This window comes from Zootoca vivipara, chromosome 1, assembly GCF_963506605.1.
Source record: "Zootoca vivipara chromosome 1, rZooViv1.1, whole genome shotgun sequence".
NCBI lineage: Eukaryota > Metazoa > Chordata > Lepidosauria > Squamata > Lacertidae > Zootoca > Zootoca vivipara.
In genome coordinates, this window is record NC_083276.1 from 125,333,655 (window position 1) to 125,348,580 (window position 14,926).

At 43.3% G+C, this 14,926-nt stretch overlaps 1 protein-coding gene across 1 annotated transcript; it reads right to left on the reverse strand.

The window, feature by feature from the left end:
- Positions 1-751: 751 nt before the first annotated feature.
- SUMO1 (small ubiquitin like modifier 1) lies at positions 752-14,392 on the reverse strand. The gene is made up of 5 exons (XM_035137405.2): positions 14,121-14,392; positions 10,181-10,255; positions 9,018-9,095; positions 5,394-5,465; positions 752-3,640 (listed from the first exon to the last, which is right to left on the reverse strand). Exons 1-5 carry the CDS (start codon positions 14,130-14,132, stop codon positions 3,572-3,574), a joined length of 306 nt encoding a protein of 101 aa, XP_034993296.1. The 5' UTR covers positions 14,133-14,392; the 3' UTR covers positions 752-3,571.
- Between the last annotated feature and the right edge of the window lie 534 nt (positions 14,393-14,926).

Below are 14,926 nucleotides of genomic sequence, written 5' to 3' on the forward strand. Positions count from 1 at the left end.
GATTTCGTCCCCCAACACCCTGATGTGTTTGCATCCCCACCACATATGGATATAGGAGCCTGTCTCATTTAGGCATCTCCAGCATTGATTACTGGCACCCGGGTACATCTTTGCCAATTTCTCCGGTGTTAAATGCTACCTATTCTGCATTTTTAGCAAATTTTCTTTTATATCGTAGTTGGGTGTAAATTTTGAATCCCTATCCCATAAGCTTTCCCATTTATCCATTGTAATTGTCTTTCCCAAATCTTGACCCCATCTAATCATTTAATTTTTTGTTAGTTCTTCTTCTGTCTCCCATGTCAATAAGGTTTGGTATAGATTTTTTATATGATTTTCCGTAGATCCCAATAATATTTCCTCTAATTTTGATTTTTCTTTCTCGAATCCGATCTTTTTATCTTGTTGAAACCTTTGGTTTACCTGGAAATACTGCAACCAACTGCTGAAATGACTTTTAACTTCTGCGTAATCTTTTAATCTTAATGTTCCTTCTTTTTCTTCTAAAAGGGTTCTATAAGTTGGCCACCTGCCTTCCATATTGCGTCTTTTAACAGCCACAATTTCTAATGGGGATACCCACCAGGGGGTTTTGGGTTCGAAATATCTTCTATATTTCTGCCACACTTTATATATAGATTTTCTTATAATATTATACATAAAAACGTTTTTTTTACTTATTTTATCTCTCCGTTCACTTTTCACTCAGCTTGTTTATTACTGTAGTCATGGATAACACTTAAACCCCATATGCCAATTTTTGAAAACAAATTTTAATTTTTAAAAAAAGGTTTAGCATGTGTACAAAAAGGCATCAGAAGTGGGACATGGGAACTACAAGCATTGGAGAAGATCCATTAACACTTTACAATTAAGTGCCAGCTTAAAAATAAAATTGAACTCACAATCAAATGGTGTATTAAAAACATGCTTAAGAACATTGCAGTCTCGATTTCTGTCCTTTCCCCAATCCCCTTGCAAGAGGGGGGGGGGGAAGAGGTAGAGCAATGTGTTTCTAATCCTGCCATCATCATACCATAAACCTGAGCTAAAGGGCCCCTTCTAGCATGGCAGGTTTTCTATGACACTGTTCCTCGATTTACTAAAATAGGTATGAAGGTCAAAAAGTGTTCAGCGGGATAACCAATCGGAGAATACAGTTTTCCAACCCTCATTTAAGAATACTACTTCACAGAACAAACTCCACAAAAACCAATGAATAGCTTTTATTTTGGAAAGCTGCTCTAACCATTCACCATTTAGTTTGGGACAGCATTGGGTTGAGACGTATATTCAGGAATCCCTATACCCTAAGAATGCTTACATGTGCTCCCTGGAAATCAGTTAGGCTTACTTCTACATAAGAAATAGGGTTTTGGCGCAAGGGCTTTGATGCTGATCCTACGAAGTTACATGACAAAGCTTTGCAGTTCACAGGATGAAGTTCTCGATCATGTCTTGCAAGCAGCTCTGGCCCGTCTCACACTAGTCTTATGCAAGCGACAAGCAGAGCTCATGCATGGTTTTTGTTACCAGTGTACAGCATTTGATGAACCTCAAGATCACCTAGGATTTCCAGTGCAACACAAGGCGCTCAATTTATAAAGTTACTCGCGCTTAAACTGCATTAAACACAATGGAGCAAGTTCGTTGTGGCTAATTTGAGCTCCATCAATTTTAAGTGAGCATTTTCTGTGACTAACTTCATTCAAAACAGACACCTTAGTGTGCCCCTTTTACAACTTTAAAAAAGGTCATGAAGTGCTAATCGCAGGGGGCTCACAAAATTCTTGGGCGCCCCCCCCCCAATTCTTGCAACCCTTTCCAACCTTAAAGGTAAAGGGACCCCTGACCATTAGGTCCAGTCATGACCGACTCTGGGGTTGCGGTGCTCATCTCGCATTATTGGCCGAGGGAGCCGGCGTACAGCTTCCAGGTCATGTGGCCAGCATAACAAAGCCGCTTCTGGCAGACCAGAGCAGCACATGGAAACGCCGTTTACCTTCCCGCTGTAGCAGTACCTATTTATCTACTTGCACTTTGACGTGCTTTCGAACTGCTAGGTTGGCAGGAGCTGGGACCGAGCAACGGGAGCTCACCCCGTCACAGGGATTCGAACCGCCAACCTTCTGATCAGCAAGCCCTAGGCTCTGTGGTTTAACCCACAGCGCCACCCGGGTTTCCAACCTTATGCTAACATTAATTTTCAGAACCGAGGAGGCATTCACAAAAGACATCTATTAGTTGAAGATAGACTGCTACTTACAATTTGAGAGCAAGTGGCAAAGAGTGTGCTAGTTTGCAAGGTGGAATAACAAAATCAGTTGTTGCCACACTGTCATATTCTCAGGCACTGGTCAATGGCTGAAAACCAGTGTTCCTTAAATATTCCTCACTGCTTTTGCCAAAAAGTATCCAAGCCACGGGAAAGGGACGTGGGTGGTGCTGTGGGATAAACAACAGAGCCTGGGCCTTGCCAATCAGAAGGTTGGCGGTTCGAATCTCCGCAACGGGGGTGAGCTCCTGTTGCTCGGTCCCTGCTCCTGCCAACCTAGCAGTTCAAAAGCACATCGAAGTGCAAGTAGATAAATACGTTCCAGCAGGAACGTAAACGGCGTTTCCGTGCGCTGCTCTGGTTCGCCAGAAGTGGCTTAGTCATGCTGGCCACATGACCTGGAAGCTGTATGCTGGCTCCCTTGGCCAATAAAGCGAGATGAGCGTCGCAACCCCAACTGGACCTAATGGTGAGGGGGTCCCTTTACCTTTATCCAAGCCACGGGTATCTCAAAAAATGCAATGCTTATAAATTTGTTTCCTCTCATTTATTTAAAGGGAAGCCAGTACAGTCTAGGTGTGCATTCAAAAACCACATCTCAGGCCAAAAGAATGAAATTATTAGCAACTCTTGGTACATGAAAGTACTAAAAATTAGAATGTTCCTGGGCTTTTCTGCCGATGAAAAATCAGTAGGATTTTCCAAGTTCTCTTCGGTGATTTCGTGTATCTCATGCCCAAAAAAAGACTACATTTCCCCATCAACATCTGGATGCTGTTCTGTCCTAGTCCACCAGCAAATGATACAGAACAAAGTTTGAGGACATAATTTGAGGACATAATCCTTCCATTGCTAAGCTCTCAGAAAAGCGTCAGCTCCTTTGTAACTTAAAATCCACAAGTAAAAGCCGCACGTGGGGGGGAAAAAAACCTTGGGGCCAATACGGAAATTTTAAGAAAGCTTTGCGCCCAATCTGGCAGATCAGTCAACGTGCTTGAAATACATGAGCCTTGTGAACACACAAATGCACGTGTGGGTGGCGGGTGTGTTTCTAAAGAGGAAACGGGGAAAACAGCGAAGTACAACCGCAGGGGGAGCACAAGAATTCAGTACAATGAAAACAAATGATAGTGTATAATGAGCACAAGTATTTATAACAGACATTTGTAAATAAGACCCCAGATATGGGCGTATGGTGCCGGTTTCGATTCAGTGTTATATACCACATTACAAAAGAACTATTATTCAAAAATAAGAAAAGAATAAAAGGGAACGGAGGGGTGGGGAGCAAACAATCTAAATTGTTGAATGGCCTCCTGTCTGTTCCTGATAAACTTCAATCACATCTTCTTCTTCCATCCCGAGCTGTAAAATAGGAAACAATTATTATTATTATTTTAAAAAATGGATATTCTGCATTCAGAACTGTTGTTATTTTTCTTGTGGTTGTTAAGACATGACAGTAAACAAGAGAGGTTTACAAACAAGCAACCCCTAGTTATGAAAAATTACTGACTTTAGTCAGATTCAAAACAGAAAGATGGGTTGAAATCATTGTTTTTAATCACCTTTCCCCATTTGTACTCTAGATATTTCATTTAAAAAAAAAGTTGCACAGTCACTGTTCTATTTAACCATTAAAAATGTATATTTACAACTACATACTGTTTTAAACCACCTGGGAGGGTAGACTTGAGCTGTTATTTCTAACTATACACACACACTACAAGTTGCCTTCATTTCAAAATATAGATTTCTATTTGTCTCTGTACACGTATAAAAACAGTGAGAAAGGCAATTATTAAAAAAAACTGGCAGAACTGCCTAGAAGTTTGCAGAAGCAAATGTCCATGTGCCCCTCCCTTCCCGAAAAATGTGATTCGACTCGTCGTCATCAATATTCCTAATTTGAAAACCGAGCTCAATTCGAAAGATCCAAGTTCTCAGAGGGCATCAGCCGGAAGCATGGGGATGGCAGCTCCTTGTAAAGGGGCTAAATTCTAGTGCCTTACGATAACTCTGTGCTGTATCACCCCATTCTGTGCAATGACAATAATGCTCAGTTTCCCCAAAGCAGATCTTTTACCTATCACACACTCTTTACAGAAGAGACCCTGAAGGCATTTGATAAGCCCAAGTCGTAAGCCCAAGTTAAGAAACTATGAAATGCAAGCCAAACAACTTTGCTTTATCATGGCTGAGTTTTAATGTTCAGATCGCCTTTAAACTGTTCCGTTTTTTAAAAACAGCAACCTAACTGCAGCTTAATTATTTTAAATTGTACAGTGGTGCCTCGCTAGATGAAATTAATTCGTTCCACGGGTCTTTTCTTATAGCGAAAAAATTCGTCTAGCGAATCCCATAGGAATGCATTGAAATTTTTTTGCCCATAGGAACACATTCATTGAATTTCAATGCATTCCTATGGGAAACCGCGATTCGCTAGACAAATTTTTCGTAAAACGCATTCGTCTAGCGAAGCAAGCTCAGCTCGAAAAATCCTTTCGTTAAACGGAAATTTCGTTAAGCAGGGCATTCATTAAGCGAGGCACCACTGTATTTCAAAACAGATTTTCTCTCTTCTTGATCCACTTGGGGGGGGGAGGTGCTACATTCACCATTTGCAAATCCTCTGGGGGCTGCGTGGCCGAAAGTAGACATAACCACTCCTTGCTCTTGCACACAAATCAGATGAGGAGAATGACTAACTAGTCATCAAATGCATGCACACTTCTTCAGGTATCTAAAGAAGTGTGTATGCACACGGAAGCTCATACCAAAATAAAAACTTAGTTGGTCTTTAAGGTGCTACTGAAGGATTTTTTTTTATTTTGCTTCGACTCAGACAAACACAGCTACCTACCTGTAACTAGTCATCAAATGATCCATCCAGTGACCAGGGAGAGGAGACTTTGCAGCTCCATCAGGGCACTAGAGTTGGGCGGAAACCCGGTGCTTTCATTTTTGCCACCACCGAAACTGGTGGAGGTCTTGGGTCCCATAGAAAATTTGTTGGGGTGGCTAATTCAGCCCCAAAGCTGGGAGTAAGCTACCCCTGCTTTAACCTTCCAAATGGTCTGAGCCATGCATTTGGCAGTGAGCACTATGAAAGACGTACCTCTTTTGGAGTATGATCATCAGTAATTCTCTGACCCTCAAAGAGGAACCTGAGTGAATTCATAGGAACTCCCTAAAAAGGGAAAAGAGGGAGAAATTACTTCATTTCAACCTGTAAGACACGCACAAAAAGAACAGAAAAATGTAGATGTTACTTTTTCTTTTTCTTAACTCTTCGGTCTAATGGAAGAATTAAAGCACCAACAAATTTTCTCGTGAGCTGAAAAGCATGGGACTATGTAAGTTCAGGCACCCAACCTTAGCTTCCTCACCATATATAGGACGAGTATGTTTTATAGTCACACACCCTGTGCTTGCTTATAACCTAATCTCCACGCACCTGCCCTTCTGCTTGGTCATTCAGATCCAATCTTCTTCTGCAGATCAGCAGTGAGCTTTATCCCTATTTTAATCCCTGTTGTTGCGTTCGTCGTTTCAATTGTTTATCGTCCGCCACCCTGAAAGCATTTTGCTTTCTTACTGTGTTTATTGCTCACCTTTCTTCTATCATGGAACCTAAGGCAGTCTAACATGTGGCTGGAGCCTTGACCAGACCAGCAAAATGGCAGCCTCATGTGGCCTTCAGCCCACTTCCTTGACAATAGTCCCAATACCTTAATTTACTGAAAGTATCTTTATAAAAAAAAAACATGGCCACTGGTCCCATCACCCTCCTGGCAAAAGAAGGGGAAGAAATGGAGGCAATGAGAGATTTTACTTTCTTGGGCTCCTTGATCACTGCAGATGGTGACAGCAGTCACAAAATTAAAAGACGCCTGCTTCTTGGGAGAAAAGCAATGACAAACCTAGACAGCATCTTAAAAAGCAGAGACATCACCTTGCCTACAAAGGTCCGTATAGTATAGTTAAAGCTATGGTTTTCCCAGTAGTAATGTATGGAAGTGAGAGCTGGACCATAAAGAAGGCTGATCGCCAAAGAATTGATGCTTTTGAATTATGGTGCTGGAGGAGACTCTTGAGAGTCCCATGGACTGCAAGAAGATCAAACCTATCCATTCTGAAGGAAATCAGCCCTGAGTGCTCACTGGAAGGACAGATCCTGAAGCTGAGGCTCCAATACTTTGGCCACCTCATGAGAAGAGAAGAATGCTTGGAAAAGACCCTGATGTTGGGAAAGACTGAGGGCACTAGGAGAAGGGGACGACAGAGGACGAGATGGTTGGACAGTGTTATCGAAGCTACGAACATGAGTTTGACCAAACTGCGGGAGGCAGTGCAAGACGGGAGTGCCTGGCGTGCTCTGGTCCATGGGGTCACGAAGAGTCGGACACGACTAAACGACTAAACAACAACAACAACATCTTTTTAAACTTAGGAACCTTGCTTTCATAAGTAATCCATTACTTTATATTTTATTGTGATGTGCAAACGAAGTTACTGTGAAACTAGAATACATTGTGCCAATGTAAGCCAGTTCCATCATGGCCTCTGGGGGCTCAACATCTTCTCAGGGTTTCCAGTGACGGGCTCCCTGAACCATTTCAAAGCAGTGTAGAAGGGGGAAAATGTTCACCATAGTGGCTTTTCCCATTCCTGTGCCAGAGGGACAGAAGTGAAACCTAGCTGAGAACTCTCTGAAGCGGTAGAGGACTTTGGGGCCTTCCTGATGCTGGTAGACTACAACTCCCATCATTCCTGACCACGGAGCATGCTAGCTGGGAACATGGGAGTTGGGCGTCCAACATCTGGAGGGACAGAGCCTCCTCATTCTTGCTTGAAACTGTCGTGTGTGGAGCAAAAACTTAAAACACGTTGCGGAGTTCCCAAAAATAGGCCAGAGGCAATTGTACTTCATGCAGCAGAGCTTTACTGCTACTGAAGGCAAATGAGCATCATGGTCGCAAATCCAATACATTCAGGATTGGCACAGTCCATAAAAATCCAGTTGCAGCAGACTTAACTTAAACTTACAATAACTTATAATAAGTCTAAACCTTAACACTAAGCATACAGTGGAACCTCGGTTTATGAACACCTCGGTTTATGAATTTTCGGTTTATGAACACCGTGGACCCATCTGGAACGGATTAATTCATTTTCCATTACTTTCAATGGGAAAGTTCGCTTCGATTTATGAACGCTTCAGTTTATGAACAGACTTCCGGAACCAATTACACCCATGCTTCAGTTTATGAATGCTTCAGTTTAAGTACTCCGCGGACCCGTCTGGAACGGATTAATCCACTTTCCATTACTTTCAATGGGAAAGTTCGCTTCAGTTTATGAACGTTTCAGTTTAAGTACTCTGGAACGGATTAATCCACTTTCCATTACTTTCAATGGAAAAGTTCGCTTCAGTTTATGAATGCTTCAGTTTATGAACAGACTTCCGGAACCAATTGTGTTCATAAACCGAGGTACCACTGTACTGTGTACAGAACACCACACCAGAAGGAAGAGAGGTAGAAAGAGAAAGTGAAACCCAGGCTCCTTCTGTCGCTACTTTTATAGTCGGCATGACCTTGACAGAAAGAGAAAGCGGAACCAGTTTAAGCCAGCTCTGTACTCAGCTTCTCTGAAAGTGTAATAACCCAAACATCAGGAACCTTCTGCTTCTTTCTTCCACCCAGAGAAGTTTCGAAAAACCCTCTTGAATTAAGTAGAATAGGAAAGATCTCTACACATCAGATCAATACTTTCTGTACTAAGAAACATAAAATAACAGGAACATCTGGATAACACAGCAACTCTATGTCCACTTGGCTTCCTGCCCTACAATTCTCCAGCTTCCGGACCGTTTCTTGTCTGCTTATTCCTGTCAAGAGAAAAGAACCCTCTTATACCTAGGTCCTACATAAAAGTTGTCCCAAATCCCATTCTACTATGAGTTCTGCCTTCACTGTTACTGAGCATGGAACACCCTTCCCTCTGCCATCTGAGAAAGCACCTGTTGTCTCAGATACCTTGTAAAACTTATTTTTGCCAAGGTTTCCCTGAACCATAAGACTGAACCTTGATTTATGCATATGAATCCATGGAACCTCTGTTTTACTCATTTCTATGCTGTTTTACTGGTTTTTTTGTTGTATTTTTGTATTAATAGGTGTTTTTTAAAATGTACATTATTATATACACTGCTTAAGATATTTTAAATATATTAAGCTGTTTAGAAATTCTAATAAGAGATTCCTTCCGGAGTCAGAAGACTATTCTATTGCATCAGAGAATCATAGAACTGTACAGTTGGAAAGGACCCCCAAGGATCATCTAGTCCAGGCATCCCCAAACTTGGCCCTCCAGCTGTTTGGGGACTACAATTCCCATCATCCCTGACCAATGGTCCTGTTAGCTAGGGATGACGGGAGTTGTAGTCCCAAAACAGATGGAGGGCCAAGTTTGGGGATGCCTGATCTAGTCCAACCCCCTACGATTCAAGAATCCTGCCCACAGCCATCCCTGGGTGGGATCCAACCACCCTTCTGCTTAACAGCCAGAGAGGCCCATTGCACTACAGGGACCTTAAAAGCTAACACAGGTGTCATCATCACCACAAAATTTCACATTAACACAGCACATATTCCTCTTCCATTTTCTCAATTCCACTTTCACAGGTTGAGAATTGTATTTTAAGAAGGAAAATAAAGAGTCCCCAAATTCCACAGACCTGTCTCTGACAGTACGATTCTTTAAGTTTTTTTAGATGCGTTGTCATTTTCACCTTGAAGTGTATTTCGCTGCTGTCCTGCAAACAGAATACAAAATCTATTAGTTTTCCCACACAGTTATTAAAAAGGCAATTGGTTTCTCCAATGGAAGGTACTGCTCAAAAGTTCGTCTTACATTTTTGACTGCTTGTTCCTTCAATATGTGTATTACCAGTAGCAAATGAATAATCTGAAGTTTCATTTTGTTCTATTTTAAAATAGATGGTGTTTGCTTTGCTGAATACATATCTTAAATTTTGGACTTGTGCCTTTATTGAAATGTGTCCTTTATTCACCAGCTTTGGCTAGCATAAACAAAATCACAACCCATAGCAAAACCATCAGCCTTTGCATGTCAACACGTTCACTAGCCTTCTAACAGGTCAAACCATCTAAAGCAGGGGTAGGCAACCTAAGGCCCGGGAGCCGGGTCCGGCCCAATCGTCTTCTCAATCCAGCCCGCGGACGGTCCAGGAATCAGCATGTTTTCACATGAGTAGAATGTGTGCTTTTATTTAAAATGCATCTCTGGGTTATTTGTGGGGCCTGCCTGGTGTTTTCACATGAGTAGAATGTGTGCTTTTATTTAAAATGCATCTCTGGGTTATTTGTGGGGCATAGGAATTTGCTCATTCCCCCCCCCCAAAAAAATAGTCCGGCCCCCCACATGGTCTGAGGGATGGTGGACCAGCCCACGGCTGAAAAAGGTTGCTGACCCCTGCTATAGAGCAGTGTTTCCCAACCTTGTGCCCCCAGATGTTTTGGGACTACAACTCCCATCATGCCTAGCTAGCAAGACCAGTGGTCAGGAATGATGGGAATTGTAGTCCGAAAACAGCTGGAGGCACAAGGTTGGGAAACACTGCTATAGAGAGTCCACTTATCTACTCAGAGTGGCAGTAGCTATGCAACGTCTCAGGCAGAGGTCGTTTTTAGTCCAGCTGCCCAACATCATTTTAAGTGGAGATGAGAGGAATTGAACCTAAGGCCTTCTGCATGAAAAGCATGTGTCAATGTGTATACGTGTGATGATGTGTGATAAGGAAAGTCCACCCACTCTCTAAACTTATACCTGTGGAACAATTAAATGCGCACATTAAATATAGACTATGGAAGAACTCACCTGCCCAATGACTTTGAGTTTAATGTATTCTCCCTCTTTCTTATCTCCCAAGTCCTCTGCTGAAGGTTTGGCTTCCTGCAGAGGAAAAGGAAACAAAAAAACGAAGCGATAAACTACAATACAAACGATTTCCACTGGTCAGTTCTACGATAGTTTTTTTGCAAGTTGACGGTGAATTAGCGCCACAATAGGATCCTATACCTATTGAATTAATCAGACAGAATACTGCAATGACTCTAGGGATCTAGGGCACACAGTCAACTTATGTGGGGCAATAAAAAAAAGCTCAGATTTGTCCCATGTGAAATGAGTGCACAACCTAGTACATACCCAATACTTTCCCATAATAACACGTTGCAGGCAAAGCAATGGTGGTCGAGCGTGCCTTTCACAGAAACCTGTTTGCAAAGAACTGATCTTCTCACTGAGTAACCCTGCTTCTCTATAAGCTTTCACACTTTGAAAAGCATTATAATATATTGGGACTGGTGTGGGAAGTTTTCAAGTCCAGGCATAAGGAAAAAAGCACCAACAGTTCTGTTTTATAATGAGCTACAGAGCATTATGGTGCTGGAGGAGACTCTTGAGAGTCCCATGGACTGCTAGAAGATCAAACCTATCCATTCTTAAGGAAATCAGCCCTGAGTGCTCCCTGGAAGGACAGATCGTGAAGCTGAGGCTCCAATACTTTGGCCACCTCATGAGAAGAGAAGAATCCTTGGAAAAGACCTTGATGCTGGGAAAGATGGAGGGCACAAGGAGAAGGGGACGACAGAGGACAAGATGGTTGGACAGTGTTCTCGAAGCTACGAACATGAGTTTGACCAAACTGCGGGAGGCAGTGCAAGACAGGAGTGCCTGGCGTGCTATGGTCCATGGGGTCACGAAGAGTCGGACACGACTAAACGACTAAACAACAACAGAGCACGATGATGGGAGCAATTGCCTTCTTAGTGTTTTTATTCTTGATCTGGAAAAACAAGAATTTAGGCACTTTCAAGGGAGCCAGACTCCCCCAAATAATTATTTTGAGTTATCCAAGGGTTGGTACGCCTTTTCTGGGTAGCTCCCCATCTCTGGAATGATCTCCCCAGGGAAACTCACCCCCGGCAAAGACTTTATTTTCCCAAGCCTTTTTAAAGCAATTGAATCTAGTTTCATTCTCTTCCAACCTTAGTGATTTCACCTCTGTTGCTTTAATTACCATACATTTCTGTTTTAACTGGAGTGGGGAGCCACCCCAAGAGCACTTTCCTGTAGGGCAGGCTATCGTTTTTTAAATAAGCAAAGCAAGTTCTCTTGCAAGAGGCTCACATCTTTTAAAAGGCTTTGCAAGTACTGAAAAGATCTGCAGAAAGGACAGCCCTGCAGCCCTTAGTACTTCTTGGTGAGCAATAATCTTGCTTAAACCTTGAATTTATCTTTTTCATAGCTTGAAGGAGGGGGAATGTGTTTATTGCCTGTTTAGTTCACCCCACAACAGACGGCCTGATAACCAGAAGCATGTACTGTACTAAAAGAAATTGGCAGTACAGTAACAGTGAATACACTTCTCCCATAGCAGAGCATGACCATAGTTTGTATTGCTGATGAACAGTAACATTCATAAGGTAATGCTTCTAGCCTCCGAGAACCTGAAAATGTGCCAAGTGAATGCAAGACCAGAGGAATTGGGAGCAATAAAGTGGGCCTGTTTAAAAGGATAAGAAATCAGCTAACTACTGTTGCCAAACATGTAAATGGAGAAGGCAGAGTTTTGAACAACTTGAAATCAATTAAAATACGACTGTGATTTAACACCTGCATACCTGAGCCGATATAAACCCTTAGCTCACTTTAACATTCGTCTATGAGAAATGGCTCGATACTGAAGACAAACACAAATAAGAACTTGCAGATTTATGTGTTTTGAGCCACAGCTCACATCAAATCTGTTTATGCTACTGCTACAAAGAAGAACACTGCTACGGATTGTTTCCCTATTGTTTTCATTTCATTAACATCATATTTATAACCAAAGTCAATGCAGTGTTTAAGTTCTTGAAAGGGTGTTCTGTGCAACACTACCGTTCATTAACGACATTAAGTAAAACAGCCACGGTAGTAAAACAAAGTTAATTATAACCTATAAACGCAATATCAATAGACAGATGAGCTACTGTACCAGTAGTTCTTTGGTGGGTGGGTTTTGTTTTTTTGTTTTTGCAATTTAGAATAAAAATTGATGAACGGTTGAAGTGCAGCATTATGGAAAGTAAACAAACGGTAAGTATGGAATGAGGGAAATAATTATTAATGGTTGGAGTGACAGGAGAAATTCCTTATACTGCATTTGGGGAATCTAGTGTCACTAAAACAAAGTCGTATGGCATCTTCAAGACTAACAAATTCATGATGGGTTAACACCAAGTATTTATGCACCATAACAGGAAAAGTTCCGAAAAGATATATTCACGTTTTTTAAAAAATGACTGTTTGGATTAGCTTCAGGCTTCTATGCTTCCCTCCACCATGACCCCAGGGAGGCAGAAAGTGTTATGTCTGAACCCAGGAAAAATTGCGGTTAGCCTTCAGCTTCAAACTGTGGTTTATGTTGCTGGCTTGTTCCAATAGGCCTTAGTTTACATTAACCACAATTTAGGGTTTTGACGTAACCTTTAAAATTAACTGTAGTTTAGTATGAATTTAAAAGTACGCATCCAGTCTCCTCCTGATAGTTATGCTGGTAGTGGAGCACTCAGATCCTGAACCCCAGTTTACTTTACATTCGAATTGGGCCTATGGGATAAATTCTGTACTAGCTGAAAAACTGCTAGCTGAACCATTTAAACAAAAAACAAAAAAAAACCAGCTGCAACCAAACCATTTCACAATTCTTATTCGATCACGGTATCAAATAGATTTTCTCCCATACACACACAAACCGCAAAACATACACCCAACACTGCAGCCAAAGGCAACAAAAACATTCAGCATGGCAAGAAATAATCTCCTACTCAAGGACGTTTCACACAAAGCGAAACAGGGGACATCATTTTTGCAAGGAAAGGTCTTCCCAGGGAAGGCACACATACAAAATATGGAGTCCAGAGGCTAGGATCTAAACCAATGGATTAAAGTTACAAGAAAACAGATTCTGTTTAAAACATCAGGAAGAACTCTCTTGACAGTTAACAGCTGTTGGACAGTGGAATCCCACTGGAGGTAGAATCGTGGAGTCGGAAGCGATCCCGAGGGTCCCCTAGTCCAACCCTCTGCAACGCAGGAATCTTTTGCCGGTGTGGCTGGGAACCCACACACGACCCTGAGAATTCGGGGTCTCATGCTCTGCCGCCCCAAGTTGTCCCAAAGGTTGGTGCACTCGCCGCCCATGGGAGCTTTTGAGCCTCAGAAGTTGGGATGGCCGCCTGTCCTGTCTAGTTGAGATCCCTGCATCGCAGGCGGGCAGGGTTGGTCTAGATGACCCTCAGGGGTCCCTCCCATCCTACATTGACCAAACGTTGCTTTTGTTTGTTGGCTTGCTTTCCCCGCCCCCTTTTGAAATGCTGGAGGGGGGAGGTCCGAAATAAATAACAACAAGAAGAGGAGAGGGACCCCCACAAACACCAGCCACCCCTTTTTGTCAAAAGGCCCCACAGCTCCAATCCTCCTCTCTCGCTTTATCCCACCCCCATTCTGGGGTGGTGGGAGGGGAAAGAGGGTGAAACACCTGGCCTTCCCCCCCCCAACAACAACCAGGAGGTCTAAAGCCTTCTGTGGGTCGGGGATGAGGCGCCTTCTTGGGCCGCCTGCGGGGAGGAGGAGGAGGAGGAGAGCCGCCTCCGCCTGCCGGCCTTGCGCTTTATTATCCCCGGGGCTTTCCCTTCCCTTTTCCCCGAGGAGCCTGGAGAGGCCTCGGCGGGGGAAGGAGGACTGGGGGGAGGAGGAGGGAAGCGGCTACCTGGTCCGACATGGCTCCCCGCCGCAGGCTCAGCTGGGCCGGCCGCCTCCGCCTCCCTCCGCCGCCAAGGAGCAGCCGCCGCCGCCGCCTCTGCCTGCCCTCAGGTTCTTCCTCTTCCTCCTCCTCCTCCTCTTCTTCCTTCTCTTCCTCCTTCTCCTGCCTTCTCTCTCTCTCTCTCTTTCTCGGAGACACGGAGCGGAGACGGAGAACACAACACCCAGGCCGGCGAAGGAGGGAGTTCCTCTGCGCCTGAGCTCACTTCCCGCGCCCTGACGCGGCGCCCACCAGGAGGGAGGAGAAAGGAGGAGAAAGAAGCCTCTCCTCCTTCGCTTCGCTTCCCTTTATTCCCTCCTTCTTTCTTTCCTTCCCTCCCTCTTCTCCCTCGACAGAAGTCTAGTAGGGTCATTAGAACGGGACCGTTGCTTCCAAAACTGAACCCGTTCCGGAAATCCGATCCGAAACCAAAGCGTTCCAACGCCGAGGCGCGCATTGCCCTACAAAGTAATGCGCAACGCTTTGATCAAGGCGCAGTGCCGGATTTGCGTATAAGCTAAACAAGCTCCAGCTTAGGGACCCACTCTCTTGGGGGGGCCCAAAAAAATTGAAGGAGAAAAAAAACTGGAAGTACATTTCCAAAATATAAGATGAAAACCAAATAATATAAAACCTACATACAGAAACAGTGTTTTGTGTTGTGTAGGCTCCTATGATGTATAGATTTTGTTATGTGCAAATGACTTTAGATACCTATTGAGTCCGTAAATTACCATATAGCATATATTCAATACACAAAAAACTGACTTCTG

Bases quoted from the DNA above. Each gene is read 5' to 3' on its own strand.
- SUMO1 (XM_035137405.2), bottom strand. The intron at 9,096-10,180 runs GTGAGTTCTTCC...TTCTGTTTGCAG, and splicing joins AACTCAAAGTCATTGGGCAG to GACAGCAGCGAAATACACTT. The intron at 3,641-5,393 runs GTACGTCTTTCA...CCTATTTTACAG, and splicing joins ATGATCATACTCCAAAAGAG to CTCGGGATGGAAGAAGAAGA.